At 44.9% G+C, this 17,525-nt stretch overlaps 1 protein-coding gene across 4 annotated transcripts in view; it reads left to right on the top strand.

The window, feature by feature from the left end:
• Positions 1-17,525, top strand: part of LOC144507885 (phosphatidylinositol 3-kinase C2 domain-containing subunit gamma-like) — a 256,669-nt gene that overhangs the window by 103,322 nt on the left and 135,822 nt on the right. For all 4 annotated transcript variants that reach the window (XR_013500157.1, XM_078235332.1, XM_078235331.1 and 1 more), the window contains exons 10-14: positions 3,438-3,474; positions 4,640-4,844; positions 6,585-6,710; positions 9,470-9,622; positions 12,340-12,406. Coding sequence is in view for 3 of the 4 variants with exons in the window: in XM_078235332.1 (XP_078091458.1) it covers positions 3,438-3,474; positions 4,640-4,844; positions 6,585-6,710; positions 9,470-9,622; positions 12,340-12,406 (588 nt within the window). In the remaining variant the exon portion in view is untranslated. The remainder of the gene's footprint in view (positions 1-3,437; positions 3,475-4,639; positions 4,845-6,584; positions 6,711-9,469; positions 9,623-12,339; positions 12,407-17,525) is intronic.

The following is a 17,525-nucleotide window of genomic DNA, read 5'->3' as shown; positions in this document are numbered from 1 at the left end:
AATCACCATCACACAAATCAGTCAATGTGGCCATAATCACAGTACTGACTGTGGCAGGTTGCTGTGCCCAGATTATCTGCACGTTTCCTGCATGACAACAGTGCGCATGTTTTGGGGTTGCTATATCAATGCAAAATGTTTGAGCCGTGCTGCCACGATTGAAGATCTATGGCCAGGATTCTCCGATCTTGTTTGCCCTACCAACACTGCCAGCAAGAATGGAGAACTTGGCGCTCAGCCAAATCTCCAATCACAGCAGCGGGACTGGGGAACCCTGGCCATGAGTGAGGTGGGAGAATTCCGGCCAGTGTCTAGCCAATTGGAACTGAAGTTTGTTCTTGAAAATCAAATAAATGAGCAGCAGCGCTGCTTTCAGCCTGAGGAACACATCATTAAGACATGTTTTGATTGTACCTTCCCTTTCCAATACATCACTGTTTTTACTAGTCTTGTTAAAATAGTTCCAATATAAAAGGTTGTTTCCATCATAGTGGAGAGCTCCAGTTGAGGAGCTAACCCTGTCATAGGTAAGGTGGCTGAATGGCCTCCTTTTGGGCTAAAGATTCGATGATTTTCCCTGAATTGAGATGCGAGAATCCAATTCATAAGTTGGCTGGGACAATATCAGTTAGAAAATGCGGTACTTTTTTTTTCATCTAATCTTGTTGCATGTTCTCTTTTCAGGGGGAGGAAAAAGCTCCCCATGTTTTGGCATCAGATTCTAAAATTCTCCACCATGGTTAAAGTATAACACATATCTTTAATATTCTATGGTGGCCAAACATAGGGGAAGGTGATGGCCTAGTGGAATTGTCGCTAGACTATTAATCCAGAAACTCAGCTAATGTTCTGTGGACCCGGGTTCGAATCCCGACACGGCAGATAGAAATTGAATTCAATTTTTTAAAAAGCTGGAATTAAGAATCTACTGATGACCATGAAACCATTGTTGATTGTCGAAAAACCCATCTGGTTCACTAATGTCCTTCTCGGGAAGGAAATGTGCCGTCCTTACCCAGTCTGGCCTACGTGTGACTTCAGAGCCAGAGCAATGTGGTTGACTCTCAACTGCCCTCCAAGGGCGACTGGGGATGGGCAATAAATGCTGGCCAGCCAGTGACGCTCATGTCCCATGAATGAATTTTTTAAAAAACTCGAGGAATATTTTACTCTGAATTCCTGGACAGGGCATCATCATTTGTGTGCTCCTTTTTGACTTCAAATTTGCCTTTGACCAAAGATCCCATAAACATCCTCGTCTGAACGGTGTGCCTGGGCTGCTCCTGAGTCAGGTTAAACCAAACAGGAGATATCATTCTGTACAGAGGGTGGGATTCTCCGATCTTGCCCGCACTCACCCAGCTGCAAGTGACAACGGAGAATTTGGTGTTCCAGCTAAAGCTCCCTTCGCTTTCAACAGCACCGGAGAATCCCAGTTGCGAATGAGGACGAGGTTTTTTAGCCAGGGGGGAGTTTCCCCATCCCCCTCTGGTGGGTTTGATGGCGGGCGGACATGGTGAATCTAACAAGGTCCAAACATTCAGAAACACGCTGGCATAAAATCGCTCGGCATTTGTCCCAATGGCAGGTTAATGGTGGGTCGATCCTCCCACTGGCGGGTGGCGTAAATGCCATTTGCATCTCATGAATGTTCATTAAAACAGCTGCCCGCCAGCATCCCATCAGGCTATTCCATCTTGCATCACACCAGTGGGTAATTCCATTGGCATCAAACCCAATTGTTAATGAGTGGGGTGCACAAGGTGGTCCTCAGTTCGTCAGAGACTTCAGGATGAGTGCAACAACTTTCCGCCACACTGCTCCTGATGCGCTGTTCACCACTTTGCCAGGGCCAGACCGGTTCCTGACCTCCATCTCCATGCTGAGCTGGTCTCCATGGACAGCATCGTGCTGCTGGACCCATCAACCCTCCTGTGTCACCATCTCGGCTCAATACTGCGCCTGGAATTGAGGAGTATCGGGGTCTGCTTTCCCACGGTGCCGCACACCACTGTCTATCTGGACAGCACTGTGCTTACTGGTCGGGGCTTGGACGGCATGGTGGCAAGCTGGTTAACACTGCTGCCTCACAGCACCAGTGACCCCAGGTTCAATTCCAGCCTTGGGTGACTGTGTGAGAAGTTTGCACATTCTCCCCATGTCGGTGTGGCTTTCCTTCCCACAATCCAAAGATGTGCAGGCTAGGTTGATTGGCCATGCTAAATTGCCCCTTAGTGTCAGGGAACTAGCGGGGTAAATACGTGGGGTTACAGGGATAGGGCTTGGGTGGGATTGTGTCGGTGCAAACTCGATGGACCAAATGGCTTCCTTCTGCAGTGTAGGGATTCTTTGGTTCTAGATGAAGATTCCAGATGTGGTGGATAGAGGTGAAGTGGGGGCACGGGCTCTTCACAAGTGTTGGGCTCAGGGGGGAGGTATTTTAATCGAGAAACAGACTTCTTCTTGAGGCTGCTAGCCTTTTCCCTCTGGGTTGCTGACATCCTGCACAGTCTGGTGAAGATGGGTGGGCTGGAGAGAGTGATGTGAGTGTACTGGACTGGGGTTTAAATATGGTGCCGGGACCTTCGAACCCACCAGCTGATGGCATAGGCAGGTGGACAAATCAGCTGCTGCGCCAGCTGGTGACTCAGAGAGGATTGTGTTTGTGTGTAAGGTTCTAAGCGCAGAATCTGGCATGGGATCCCATTATTCTGGGTGGCATGACGGGCACCACCAGAACCACCCGCCAATCTCAAAATGGAAGAATCCCACCCACAGTGTCACCAGGTCGAGAACTTGGGTTGGTGTTGGGTTAAATGCCAACCTGTATACGGGATGATTTCTGTAAATCACTGGAGACATTACTGCACCGATTCCTGCATGCAATTTTGTCTGAGCCTAAATGAATTTGACATTCAGAACAGCAAGAGAAACTGGTTGCAATGACAACGTTGGCTCTAGGTCCCCTCCTCCAGTGGACCAATCCATGGTCTCCTGTCGGAGGGATGACTAAACAAGGAGAAATCCCAACCTACTCTCTCCCCGGATGGACAAAAGAATTACTGGCCCATGAGATAAATATTAAACTATATTCTTTCATTCAATTCCACAGCTGATGTATCAGTTCAAAAATATTGCATGCACTGAATATTCTCCATGAATTATGCTTTTATTGTGTGAATAAATTCAGTTATTCTTATTAAGAACATTATTCTTATTTTATTTTTGATGTATATCAGGAAATTTTCCATTAAAAAGTTGATAAACAGGTCAGTTAAGCATGTGCAATCAGATATGATCTACAGTGTTTGTATGAATTAATCTGTCTTCGATAGCAGTGGTAATTCCTAAAAATCTGGTTTTATTGCTTTATTTAGAGTCAGAGAAGAGTTTTCTTTTCAGTAACTAACCAATTGTTATTTTTTCTCTACTTTCAGCCTTCACCTCATACAGTTCAATTGCCAGACAATCAAGGTACAGACTTCTTTTATTTGTTAATTCCCAGGATGTGGGCATCGCTGCCCAGACCAGCATTTATTGCCCATCCCAAGTTGCCCTTGAGAAGGTGATGGTGAGCTGCCTTCTCACAACCACTGCAGTTGATATGGTGTAGGTGCATCCACATGTCAGGAAGGGAGCTCCTGAATTTTGACCCAGTGACAGTGAAGGAATGGCGATGTAAGGCAGAAAGGTGTGTGGCTAGGAGGGGAACTTGAAGGTGCTGATAGACTTGGGGCCCGATTCTCCGACCTCCTCGGATGGACCGTGGGAATCTAGATGTCCCGGTGAATGGGGTGTCGGTCAAAAATCGGGATTCCTGGCTCTCGGGATTTCCCCACCTATCCCACTGACCCTGATCGGATCCTGCCCAGAGCGGGTGCCAACCTGATAATTATGCAAGCCCGCTAATTTGAATGTAATTAGCGGGTTTGACAGGCCATTCACCAGCCTCCCGCCACACTGGCCATTCACCAGCCTCCCGCCATTCACCCGGACTGCCAGCGGGAATGGCACCCCACAGGCTTTACATGTGCTACTCACAAGCAGGGACGTGGCATGCTGGACAGCTTTTAAAGGGGAGGCAATGGCCTAGTGGTATTATCGCTCGACTATTAATCCAGAAACTCAGCTAATGATCTGGGGACCCGGGTTCGAATCCCGCCATGGCAGGTGGTGGAATCTGAATTCAATAAAAAATATCTGGAATTAGGTATCTACTGATGACCATGAAACCATTGTCGATTGTCAGAAAAACCCATCTGGTTCACTAATGTCCTTTAGGGAAGGAAATCTGCCATCCTTACCTGGTCTGGCCTACATGTGACTCCAGAACCACCCTAATGGGATTGAGTCTCAACTGCCCTCGGGCAACTAGGGATGGGTAATAAATGCTGGCCAGCCAGCGATGCCCATGTCCCATGAATGAATAAAGTAAAGCCTGCTGTTCTTACCTGGTGTGACTATATGTGACTCCAGTCCCACACTAACATGGTTAACTTTTAACTACCTGCTGAAATGGCCTAGTAAACCATTCAGTTGTATCAAATCCATGTGGTAAGGATTGGGCAGGAAAGACTGTCATGTCCAACGCTGCCCATATCCTGAGTATTAGTTTTTCAATGTTTTTTCTACATTCCAGGTTCACTGACTGGAGCAATCAACGCGCTAACTGCTGCTGTCTCCCAACTTGTACACATCCACTGCATCAACTTTGACACTGACTACCAAGTTGCCCATGTTGATGCCATAGAAACCCTACCAGTAGCACAGGCACAGATGATTACCACACCTCTGAGCTTCAACATTTATGCTGTGCATGGAATCCCAAGTGCCTGGGCTGGAAGGTGAGCTGATTTGTCCGTTGTCCCACAGTCCACCGTTTTAACCTTCATCCAGTTGGTGGTACTCTCGCCTCTGAATCAGAAGATCATGGGTTCAGGTCCCACGCCAGAGACTTGAGCATAAATCTAGATTGATACGATAATGTCATACAGTGCCGCACTGCCAAAGGTGCTCTCTTTCGGATGAGATGTTAAACCTGTCTTCTCTCTCAGGTGGATCTAAAAGATCACATGGAAGCTCTGAAGGAAAGAAATGATTTATCCCTAGCCAGTGTTTATTCTTTAACCAACATCTAAAGAAAATGTTTTCTGGTCATTATCATGTGGCTGATTGTGAGAGCTTGCTCTGTCCAAATTACAACTGTACTTCAAAAGGACGTAAGAATTTCCTCATGCATTTAGGGCGGCACGGTAGCACAGTGGTTAGCACTGCTGCCTCACAGCGCCAAGGACCTGGGTTCGATTCCCAGCTTGGGCAAAGTCTTCGTGTTCTCCCCGTGTCTGTGTGGGTTTCCTCCGGGTGCTCCGGTTTCCTCCCAATGTCTGAAAGACATGATGGTTAGGTGCATTGACCCGAACAAGCGCCAGAGTGTGGCAACTAGGGGATTTTCACAGTAACTTCATTGCAGTGTTAATGTAAGCCTACTTGTGACTAATAAATAAACTTTCCTTTTATTTTTTTGAACAGTCGCAGTTTAACCTCTTCAGAATGACTTGCTTTAAGTGGTTTATCAAATTCATTGCTGTTATGATATCATAACTGACTTTTTCAGTATGATATGATTATTTGTGGAAAAGTTAACTCAGAAAGTTAAAGCTAAGAGAGAGGATTTTGCCTCTTCCTTCCTGCCACCAGACCTTTCTATTCGGAGCGAAAACACCAGCAGACTTCCCATTATTTTCCATGTAATATATGACACTGCAGCACGGTGGCACAGTGGTTAGCACTGCTGCCTCACAGGGCCAGGGACCTGGGTTCAATTCTCGGCTTGGGCCACTGTCTGTGTGGAGTTTGCACGTTCTCCCTCTGTCTACGTGGGTTTCCCCCCACGTGCTCCAGTTTCCTCCCACACTCCAAAGATATGCAGATTAGGTGGATTGATCATGTTAAATTGTCCCTTGGTGTTCAAAGATGGATAGGTTAGGAGGATTAATGGGATAAGTGTGCGGGAGTTATGGGAATAGCGCAGGGGCTGGGCCTGCCCTGGATAAGATGGGTGAGATGCTCTGTCAGAGAGTCAGTGCAGTCTAGATGGGCCAAAAGGTCTCCTTTCTGCACTGTTGGGATTCTATGGTTCTAAGAATGTAGCATCTAAGCAGTTAGTTACTATTGCCTAACTTAGGAACAAGTAGGAGGATATAACTGAAGATGGGTGGTCTCAAAGGAAGACACGTGGTCAAGCTTAAGAGAAGGGAACAAACTGCTTTCTGGGAGCTCCAGATAAAATTACAGAACCATTTGGCACAGAAATGATGGGCCGAATTGCCTCCTTCTGCACTGTAGGGATTCTATGATTATTAATAAATACCTGTGCTTTAATGTGAAATGCTGCCAGTCCATTTTTGAACAATAATAATTTTTAGTTCTATCAGTCGCAGCTTCATGTGCTTGAAGCTGTGGTGGCTCTAACATTTCTCATCAGTAACCTAACCAATCTGAGAGTTACAGCTGCTTGTTGTGATCTTGCCGAAACGCACATACCCACAGTTGACTTTTTGCTTTGTTTCTTTCTCTCCACGTAGTTACGAGAATTTGTTTGTGTCTTGTTCGTTAATCTACGGAGGTGAGGAATTGTGCCAACGGGTGAAGACAGCTGAAATTTCCATCACAAAGCCTTCCCTTTTCTTTGTGGCCAGGTGGAATCAGAGGTAAGTACAGCATGTTGAAATAGTCATTATCAAATACTGCTAAACCTTCCTTCCTTTAGTTTCTGGTTGTAGCTAAAATAATTGAGATACGCAGCAATAGAAATTGTGGCGGAATCTTCCGAATCAGAGTCAGCATGATTCTATGAAGGGTAAGTTGTGTTTGACTAATTTGCTTGAGTCCTTTGAAGATGTAACAAGCCAAGTGGATAAAGGGAATGCTGTAGATGTAGTATATCTGGATTCCAGGAAGGTGTTTAATAACTTGGTACACAGAAGGTAAATACACAAGGTAAGATCACATGGGGTTCGGGGTAATTTATTAGCTTGGATAGAAGACTGGCTTACTGACAGAAGTCTAACAACACCAGGTTAAAGTCCAACAGGTTTATTTGGTAGCAAAAGTTGGACTTTAACCTGGTGTTGTTAGGCTTCTTACTGTGTTTACTCCAGTCCAACGCCGGCATCTCCACATCATTACTGACAGAAAGCAGTGATTCGGGATAAATGGGTCTTTTTCTGGTTGGCAAGATGTAACATTTGGGGTGCCACAGGGTTCAGTCCTTGGGGCCCCAACTATTTACAATCTGCATTAATGACTTGGATACAGGGATAGAAGATACTATAGCCAAATGTGCAGATGGCACTAAAATACGTGGGATTGTAAGTTGCAATGAGGAAATAAGAAATTTACAAATGGATATAATAGGTTAGGTGAGTGGGCCAAAATATAGCAGATGGAGTTTAACGTGGATAAGTGTGAGGTTATCCATTTTGGTCATAAAAATGGAAAGGCAACTTATTAACTAAATGGAGAGAAACTTCTGCTTTGGTGCAGAGGGATCTGGGTGACCTTGTGCATGAGTCGCAGACAACTGATAAGCAGGTAATAAGGAAAGCAAATGGAATTTTAGCATATGTAGCTAAAGAAATAGAATATAAAAGTAAGTATTGTTGCAATTATACAAGGCATTGGTGAGGCCGCACCTGGAGTATTGTGCACAGTTTTGGTCCCCTTATTTGAGGAAGGATATAGTGGCATTGGAGGCAGTTCAGAGGTTCACTAGATTGATTCCAGAGATAGAAGACTTGTCTTGTGAAGTAAGGTTGAACAGTTTAGGCCGATACTCTCTAGAGTTTAGAAGAATAAGGGGAGATCTATTTGAGGTATATAAAATGCTAAAAAGTATTTATAAGTTTATTAGTGTCACAAGTAGGCTTACATTAACACTGCAATGAAGTTACTGTGAAAATCCCCTTGTCGCCACACTCCGGTGCCTGTTCAGGTACACTGGGGGAGAATTTAGCACAGCCAATGCACCTAACCTGCATGTCTTTCGGACTGTGGGAGGAAACTGGAGCTCCCGGAGGAAACCCACGCAGACACGCGGTGGGAAACGGACATGCAGACTCCACACAGACAGTGACCTAAGCCAGGAATTGAACCTGAGTCCCTAGCGCTGTGAGGCAGCAGTGCTAACCACTGTGTCATCGTGCCATCACAACGTAGATGTGGAGAGGATCTTTCCTCTTGTAGGGCAATCTAGATCAAGAGGTCATAGTTTTGGGATAAGGGGTGGCAGAGATGAGGAGAAACTACTTCTCTCATTGGGTTGTGAATCTGCGGAATTCACTACCCTAGAGTGTAGATGCCAGAAGTAAAGTAAGTAAAGTTTATTTATTGGTCACAAGTAAAGCTTAGATTAACACTGCAATGAAGTTACTGTGTAATTCCCCTAGTCGCCACACTCCGGCACCTGTTCAGGTCAATGCACCCTAACCAGCACGTCTTTCAGGATGTGGGAGGAAACCGGAGCACCCAGAAGAAACCCACGCAGACACAAGGAGAACGTCCAAACTCCACGCAGACAGTCACCCAAGCCGGGAATCGAACCCGGGTCCCTGGCGCTGTGAAGCAACAGTGCTAACCAGATTGAGATTGAGTAAATTTAAATAGGAGATAGACAGATTGTTAATCAGTAATGGGTTGAAGGGTTGTGGAGAACGATTAGGGAAGTGGAGTTGAGGCTGAGATGAGATCAGTCATGATCGCATTGAATAGTGGAGTAGGTTCGAGGGGCTGAATTGCCTACTCCTGCTCCTAGTTCTTATATTCGTATGAAGGAATAAATGATTCTACAAGTTTCACGTTGTGCTCTGATGTGTAGAGATTCAAATCTGGTTTGGATCGTGACTTTGTGCTGCATTAAAACTGAGTTTGGCGGATTATGTCTTAAATTCTGGTTTCACAGACTTTAGATTACTCGTTGGAATTTTACCACAAGTTGGACTTTGGAATGAATTGTGATTAGGAGAAACCGCATTTTAAATATTTTAGTTTTCTGATGCATGAGAGGAAGATAAATTATAAACAGCTCACAAATCCTACGGCTTGCCGTGCAGAATACAGCAGACCTGTTAGATTGGTGCTTGTTGCCGGCACTGACACGATGGGCCGAAGGGCCTCTTTCTTTGCTGTAAACCTCTATGATTTTGGGCAATGTGCATCAGTTGACGCAATTGTGAAGACCAGTAATGCATTGGGTCAGAATCCCAAAGCATGGAACAGCACTGAGGGAGAACTGTCACCACGGAACAGCTCAATGTGACCACTCACCATCATCTTCTCCAGGGCACCTGGGGATGGGTGAAACATTTTGGCCTTGCCAGAGATGTCCATATCCTGAGAATTAATTCTGAGGGGGGAAAAGAAGAACTGCTTTTTTTTGTGTGGACTAAACAATCTGCTGTTTCCATTTCAGAATAAACATGCCGATTGAAATTGCGCAATTGCCCTGTGAGGTGTTGCTCAACTTGACATTGCGCGGATCCCGGATCACTGCTGATGCCACCAGGAACTCCAGAAATACCGAAAGCCTAGCAAGTGTCTCCATGCCTCTCTACAGTTCCAACCTGTAAGTTCACAAAAGCAGAGTCCGTCCAATCTCACTCTACGTGACATGGAGTGCCGGCGATTGCTTAGACATTTCAAATGGAGGCCACTGGGGCATCATGACAACTCTCCTCCCCTTCAGAAGCTCTATTTCACTTTTTCACAAGACATTATTAGAGGTCAGAGAATTATCTATAGCACGCTATCAGAACCTTGTCCGTTTCTATGGCAACACACAGCCCCTTCCACATCCTGCTGAGATTTTTCCGTTTTTAACATTCTGATGGTGGATATATTTTTTTTCCCCATTAATTTACTCCATGTAGTGGATTATTTTTGTGTTGCAAAATAAAATATTTTGACACATTTGGTTGTGTACCAATATCACAGACCGGGTACAGCTTCTCTGCTGCAAAGATTTGCCTTGATGTCAGGATAATTACTCCATGCTCCTTGCTTCCTAATCCGTCACATTTACATGTTATAAATTTCACTGTTTTCTACAACCTGACTCTTCCCTTTTCAATATACTCCGCACCATAGAATCCCCACTGTGCAGAAAGAAGCCATTCAGCCCATCGAGTCGGCACCGACTCACTGACAAAGCATCCCATCCAGCCCCCCTCTCCACTTATCCCTATAACCCTGTGTGCTTACCATGGCAAACCAATCTAACCTGCACATCTTTGGACACTAAGGGGCAACTTAGCATGGCCAAACCACATCTTTAGACTGTGGGAGGAAACTGGAGCACCTGGAGGCACTCCACGCAGACACAGGGAGAACGTGTGAAACACAGACAGTCACCCAAGGCTGGAATCAAACCCAGATCCCTGGCACTGAGGCGGCAGCGCTAACCACTGATACAATTTACAGAGGAGGAAGCAAAGAAATATTCCACGGTGTTTGCATGGTATCTGGAAAGACTCCACATTTTAGGACAACTACATAAATCACTGAATCAGAAAACACAGGAGGAGGACATTCAGCCCATCGTGCTTATGCCAGCCCTTTGAAAAAGTTGATCAATTAGTCCCAACCTGCCCTGTTGTTTTCCCCACAGCAAGGCAACTTCTCCCTTTTCACCTGTACAGCCGATTCAGTTCTGAACCGTTGTTACTGTTGAAGTTGCTTCCACCGATAGTCAGGTGACAAATATTTCAATACTGCTCCTGCCAATAATCGCCAGAACTGCCTGTGCGAACTGGATATCTGGCTGGCAGACAGCACTGGGGGCGGGAACCGCCTTGGGAAAATTGCCCAGCAAAATGAAAAAAAAGGCAAACACTCGAGGACAAATTCGTAGAGGTTAGGCTCCAGATCAAAGCCTCCAGACATGAGTCAGCTTATCTCATACTCCTCCCCCACCACCCCCCCCCCCCCCCCCCCCCACCCCCTCAACCCCCATTAATTTAATCTATGCTGTGGATTATTTTTGTGTAGCGAAATAAAATATTTTGACACATTTGGTTGTGTACCATTATCACAGACCGGGTACAGCTTCTCTGCTGCAAAGATTTGCCTTGATGTCAGGATAATTACTCCATGCTCCTTAATCCGTCACATTTACATGTTATAAATCTCACTGTTTTCTACAACCTGATTCTTCCCTTTTCAATATACTCCGCACCATAGAATCGCACCCAGACCCCCACCCCCTCCACCTATCCCTATAACCCTGTGCATTTACCATAGCAAACCCATCTAACCAACACATCTTTGGACACTAAGGGGCAATTTAACATGGCCAATCCACATTTTTAGACAGTGGGAGGAAACCGGAGCACCCAGAGGCACTCCACACAGACACAGGGAGAACGTGCGTAACACAGACGGTCACCCAAGGCTGGAATCGAACCCAGATCCCTGGCACTGAGGCAGCAGCACTAACCACTGCGCCACTCATAGAAATCATAGAATCCCTACAGTGCAGAAGGAGGCCATTCGGCCCATCGAGTCTGCACCGACCACAATCCCACCCAGGCCCTACCCCCACATATTTACCTGCTAATCCCTCTAACCTACGCATTTTAGGATTCTAAGGGGCAATTTTTAACCTGGCCAATCAACCTAACCTGCACATCTTTGGACTGTGGGAGGAAACCGGAGCACCCGGAGGAAACCCACGCAGACACGAGGAGAACGTGCAAACTCCACACAGACAGTGACCCGAGCCGGGAATCGAACCCGGGACCCTGGAGCTGTGAAGCAGCAGTGCTAACCACTGCGCTACCGTGCCGCCCGTATTCTGATACAATTTACAGGGAGGAAACAAAGAAACATTCCACGGTGTTTGCATGGTATCTGGAAAGACTCCACACTTTAGGACAACTACATAAATCACTGAATCAGAAAACACAGCAGGAGGACATTCTGCCCATCATGCTTATGCCAGCCCTTTGAAAGAGTTGATCAATTAGTCCCAACCTGCCCTGTTGCTTTCCCCACAGCGAGGCAACTTTTCCCTTTTCACCTGTACAGCCAATTCAGTTCTGAACTGTTGTTACTGTTGAAGCTGTTTCCACCGACAGTCAGGTAGCAAAATCTTTCTCTGACTCATTCTCACATTCTAGCGAGGCAGCACTCCACACTGAACCTGTCCTTTTGTGGCTGATCAGAAACCCTTATAACAGGTGAATGGTCTCAGTTTAGACAGTGTGGAACAGAAATCTACAACAATTAAAATGCAGTTGTCACTTAATGAGTGCAATTCGTAACGTATTCCTCGTTTTGAAACAGAGCGTTGGTCCAAAGTTCAAAACTACTGTGTCTTGACACCGACCAAGCAGGCAACTTGATCCTGCAGGTGAGTAATGTTGAACTTCCATTGATTTCTCTGCAATAAATACAATAAAAGATCAAGTTGGAACAACCCCAGATAAAATAACGTAACCCGTTGCCAGGCTGCCAAAGTCAAAAAGGACGATATCATAATGGTGTCATGAAAGCTTTCTTTGTATTCTTAATGATCGCACCTAAAAGAAATGGGCAGGGTGCAAGTACACATCGACAATTAAATCAAATTTATGGTTTATTTGGGCTGTCTGAAAGTTTTGAATTGTCGAAGATGCTTCCTGCAATGATTAGCCAACCAGCTGTCAGCTTTATGAGTGAGAAGCCACATCTTTGTACACCCAATGATGAGGTAATTGAATATTAAACTGGCATAACAATTCATTATCATCTAGGGAGACAATGAATTAAATCCAAGATTATCCACAGTGCTGACAGGTTCTGCACATTGTAGAATGTACCGTACTTCGATTTCCAGAAAACTTTTAATCAGGTGCCAACTCGAAGGTTATTGTGGAAAATACAAGCTCGTGGTATGGGGGGTTACGCATTGGCATGGGTAGAAGATTGGCAAGCTGACAGGAAACAGAGTAGACAACAATGGGTCATTTTCTGGTTGGCAAGGTGTAATGAGAGGTGTGCCACAGGGATCAGTGCCGCAACTTTTTACGATTTATATAAATGAATTGGATATGGGTATGGTTGCTAAATTTGCTGATGGCACAAAGATAGATGGGGAAGTAAGTTATGAAGGGGACGTAAGGAGGCTACAAAGGGAAGTTAAGTGAGGGGACAAAGATCTGACAAATGTGATGTTGTTCATATTGGCAGGAAGAATAAAGAAGAAACATTTTGCTTAAATCATGAGATTTCAGAGTCATACATTGCAGAAAAGGCCCTTTGGCCCATCGAGTCTGCACCAATAATAAATACCACTAAAGTCACGCTAATCCCATTTTCTAGCACTTGTCCCATAGCCTTGAATGTTATGATTTTTCAAGTGCTCATCCAAATATTTTTTAAAGGTTGTAAGGTTTCCAGCCTCCACTACCTTCCCAGGCAGTGCACACCAGATTCCCACCACCCACCGAGTGAAAAAGTATTTTCTCAAATCCCCTCTGAATCTCCTGCCCCTTACCCTAAAACTATGTAATTGACCGCTCAACTAAGGGGAAGAACTGCTTCTTTCTCACCCTGTCCATACTCCTCAATCTTAGACACCTCAATCATGATCTCCTCAGCCTTCTCTGCACCAAAGAAAATAATCCAAGCCTACCTAGTCTCTCCTTATAGCTCAAATGCTCCATTCCAGGCAACATCCTGGTGAACCTTTCCAGTACCCCCTCTAATGCTATCACATCCTTCCTATAGTGAGATGACCAGAACTGCACACAATACTCCAGCTGTGGCCTAACCAACACTCTGTGCAGCTCCAACATTACCTCCTTGTTGTTATACTCTTTACCATGACTGATGAAAGCAAATGTCCCATATGCCTTCTCAACTATCCTATTCCAGTGTTCTGCCAACTTCAGGGATCTGTGAATAATTATCTCAAGATCCCTTTGTTCTTCTGAGCTTCCCAGTGTCCGGCCATTTATTAAATGCTCCCTTGTCTTATTTATTCTTCCAAAGTGCATCACCTCACACTTATCAGGGTCAAAAATCATCTGCCACTGCTCTGCCCTTCTGACCAACTCATCTATATCTTCCCATAACATACAACCATTTGCTTCACTAGTAACCACCATACCAATCTAGGTGTCTTCTGCAAACTTGCTTACCATTCCCCCACATTTTCATCTATATCGTTTATGTATCTAACAAACAATAAGGGTCCCAGTACAGTCCTTGTGGTACACCACTGGACACCAGCATCCGGTCACTCAAACAGTCTTCTACCACTACCCTTTGAGTCCTATTACCGAGCCAGTCTCTGATCCATCTCACCAAGTTTCTCTGAATTCCATGTGCTTTAACCTCTCGATCATCTCCCATGTGCGACCTTGTCAAAAGCTTTGCTAAAACCCATATAAACTACATCAACTGAACTTCCCTCATCCACACACTTGGTCACATTTTTGAAAAATTCTAAAAAATTTGTTAGGCATGACTTCCCTCTGACAAAGCCATGCTGACTATCCCTAATTAACCCATGACTGTCCAAGTGGATAGTAATTCTCTCCTTCAAGATTTTCTCCAATAGTTTTCCTACCACTGACATGAGACTCACCAGTCTCTAATTTCCTGGTTCATCTCTACCACTCTTCTTGAAAAGTGGAACCACATTAGCCATCCTCCAGTACTCATCTCCCCCCCCTCACTACCCCCCTCCCACCCCCATGGCCAGGTGCAGAGAGATCTGGATGCTATGGTGCACAAATGCCAGAAGATTAGTAAACAGGTACAGAAAATAACTGGAAAAGCTAATGGAATGTTATTGTTTATTGTGAGGGCAATTGAATAGACAAGTAGAGAGATTAGGCTTCAATTGTGTAGGGCGTTGGTGAGACCACATCTGGAGTACTGTGTAAAATATTGGAATCCTTATTGAAGGAAGGATGTAAAAGTGTTAGTAGCGGGTTCTAATATCTGGAATGGGCAGATTGTCTTATGATGGAAAGTTGGACAGACTAGGCTCGTACCCACTGGAGTTCAGAAGAGTTTTCTACCTTGATACATGGCCCATGTGATTCACAAAGCCTTGAAGATGGGTTTTGTGAGGACAAGGGTCTAAGACATCCTGAGAACTCGCAGATAAGGTCAGCCTGTCAGGATGATGGAAAGAGAGAGCACCTAAAATGTTTCTGTGCTACATGCTCTGATTGAAAAGACCAAATTCATGAGCAGTTAAAACAAGGCTGGAAGATTCACCTAACTTGTGCGACAGTAAAAATCTCTGAGTAAAAAAAGAAACCACACAGTAAAAGACAGTTCTGAGATTAAAAGTTCCCAGGCTAAGAGAGAAAAAGAACACAATTAAATCCTCAGGAGCTAGGTATCATCTTGGACTAGGTCCGCGAGAATTGAAAGTCTACTTAAAGTGCAGCATAAAGTATATCTCTAAATTGTGTTTTTGGGTGTGCTAAATGGAAAAGGGGAATGTTCATAGAATCCCTACAGTGCAAACAAAGGCCATTTGGCGCATTGAGTCTGCCTCGACTCTCTGGAAGAGATCCCACCTTGGCCTTTCCCGCCACCTTCTATAATCCACACATTTACCATAGCTCATCCACCTAACCTATGCATCTCTGGACACTAAGGGGCAATTCAGCATGGCCAACCCACCTAACCTGCACAACTCTGGATTGTGGGAGGAAACTAGAGCACTCAGAGGAAACAGGGAGAATGTGCAAACTCTACATAGATAGTCACCCGAGACCAGAATTGAACCCGGGTCCCTAGCGCTGTGAGGCAACAGTGCCATGACAGCCTGTTTTGAGGTTTAAGGGATAAATGCCTACAAAGATAGAATTTAGTCAATGGTGTGGTGAGTCCTTTGTTACAGTAAAAGAGTGAAAATGTGAAATCTTGCTGTCTAATGCTTTCAGCTATGAACAGGAAGTTTGAATCTCTTTTTTAAAGTGATCTGTCTCTAAGGGAATAATAATAATTGTCCGCCTACTGTAAAGGCTTGAGCATGAAAATAGGGAAATTGGGTACAAAACTCTAGGGTAGGTTACAGTCATGAGAACCATTGCCCAACAGGGAATCAGTCAGTGCCCACACAAATTGCAGTCAAAATTAACAGAGAAAATAAATATTATTTTAGTGCCTTGGCTGATGAAAGATTGAACAGTTTTGTGGCCAGGGACCAAAATCAATCAATTAGGGAACAGATGAAATGTCCAACGCAAGCCTTAATGAAGGAAATCAGCTGGGAGAAAACGTGGACGTTTCTGTAGTTCACTTTCTATTCATCTGAAGACGCCGTCCTTTATTCCTGTTTGCAAAACAAATCAAGTTCTTGGCTATGTGCCCAACATTTGGAGAGCTATAGTAAGCAGAAGAAAACTTTTCAGTAAATAGACATTTTCTTTTGGTTTTTCATATATTTCACTGATCAAATTTTAAATGTCGTAATATGTAGATCTTTACTGTGTGAGATTGTTATGGACGTGGTTCCAGATGGAGCCACATTCAGTGCTTATCGCGATAGTGCAGGGGGTGAATGGGAGGCAGTGGCATAGTGGTATTGTCACTGGACTAGAATCCAGACACCCAGAGTAATTACCTGGGGACCCGGGTTTGAATCCCACCATGGCAGATGGTGAAATTAGAATTCAGTAAAAATATGGAATTAAAGATGACCCTGGAACCATTGTTGATGGTTGTAAAAATTAATCTGGTTTCCTAACGCCCTTTAGGGAAGGAAATCTGCCATCCTTGCCTGATCTGACTCCGGATCCTCAGCAATGTGGTTGACTCTCAAAATGCCCTCTGGAATGGAGGGCAATTAGGGATGGGCAATAAATGCTGGCCCACCCAACGATGCCCACGTCCCATAAAATTGGAACAAATGCTACATTAATATTTCACTGGAAGAGGAGGTGTAAACCTTTACTTTTAATGAAGCATCTGCAGTACAAGGAAAGATTACAGGTGGAATCTTGGGCCCTCCCCTGTGGTGAGTTTGGTGGCGGGAGATGCATTTACTCAGAAGGCCAGTTGGGATCTCGTCATCTCTCCACTGCCACCCCAATTTTTGGCTTTTGCTACCAAATAAACCTGTTGGACTTTAACCTGGTGTTGTTAAACTTCTTACTGTGTTTACCCCAATTAAGTCCAACTCTTTTGTTGTTAACCAGCTAAACTAAATTAAACAAACTGAGGGACAGCACAAACAAAAACAAATTAGAAATGAAACATTAAACATCGAACTGAAAGGTGCTTATAAGGATCAATAAGGCACCCCAGTCCCTGGGGTGCCCACCGAGCACGGAAGGCCTCAATAGTGCCCGTGGACACCTCATGCTCCCTCTCCAGAGATACCCAGTCACAAATATATCCACAGTAGAGGAACAGTCAGTCAGGTTGGACAACCCCCTTGGACCTGTTTACAGCAAGCCCAGTAAGTTCATGATGGGATGGGCCACCATCAACTGAGGTCCTTAAGTGGGCAATCAATGCTC

The sequence above is a fragment of the Mustelus asterias genome, chromosome 19 (genome assembly GCF_964213995.1).
Source record: "Mustelus asterias chromosome 19, sMusAst1.hap1.1, whole genome shotgun sequence".
Classification (NCBI taxonomy): domain Eukaryota; kingdom Metazoa; phylum Chordata; class Chondrichthyes; order Carcharhiniformes; family Triakidae; genus Mustelus; species Mustelus asterias.
Note: the sequence above shows the minus strand (reverse complement) of the source record. Positions and strands in the feature narration are given on the sequence as shown.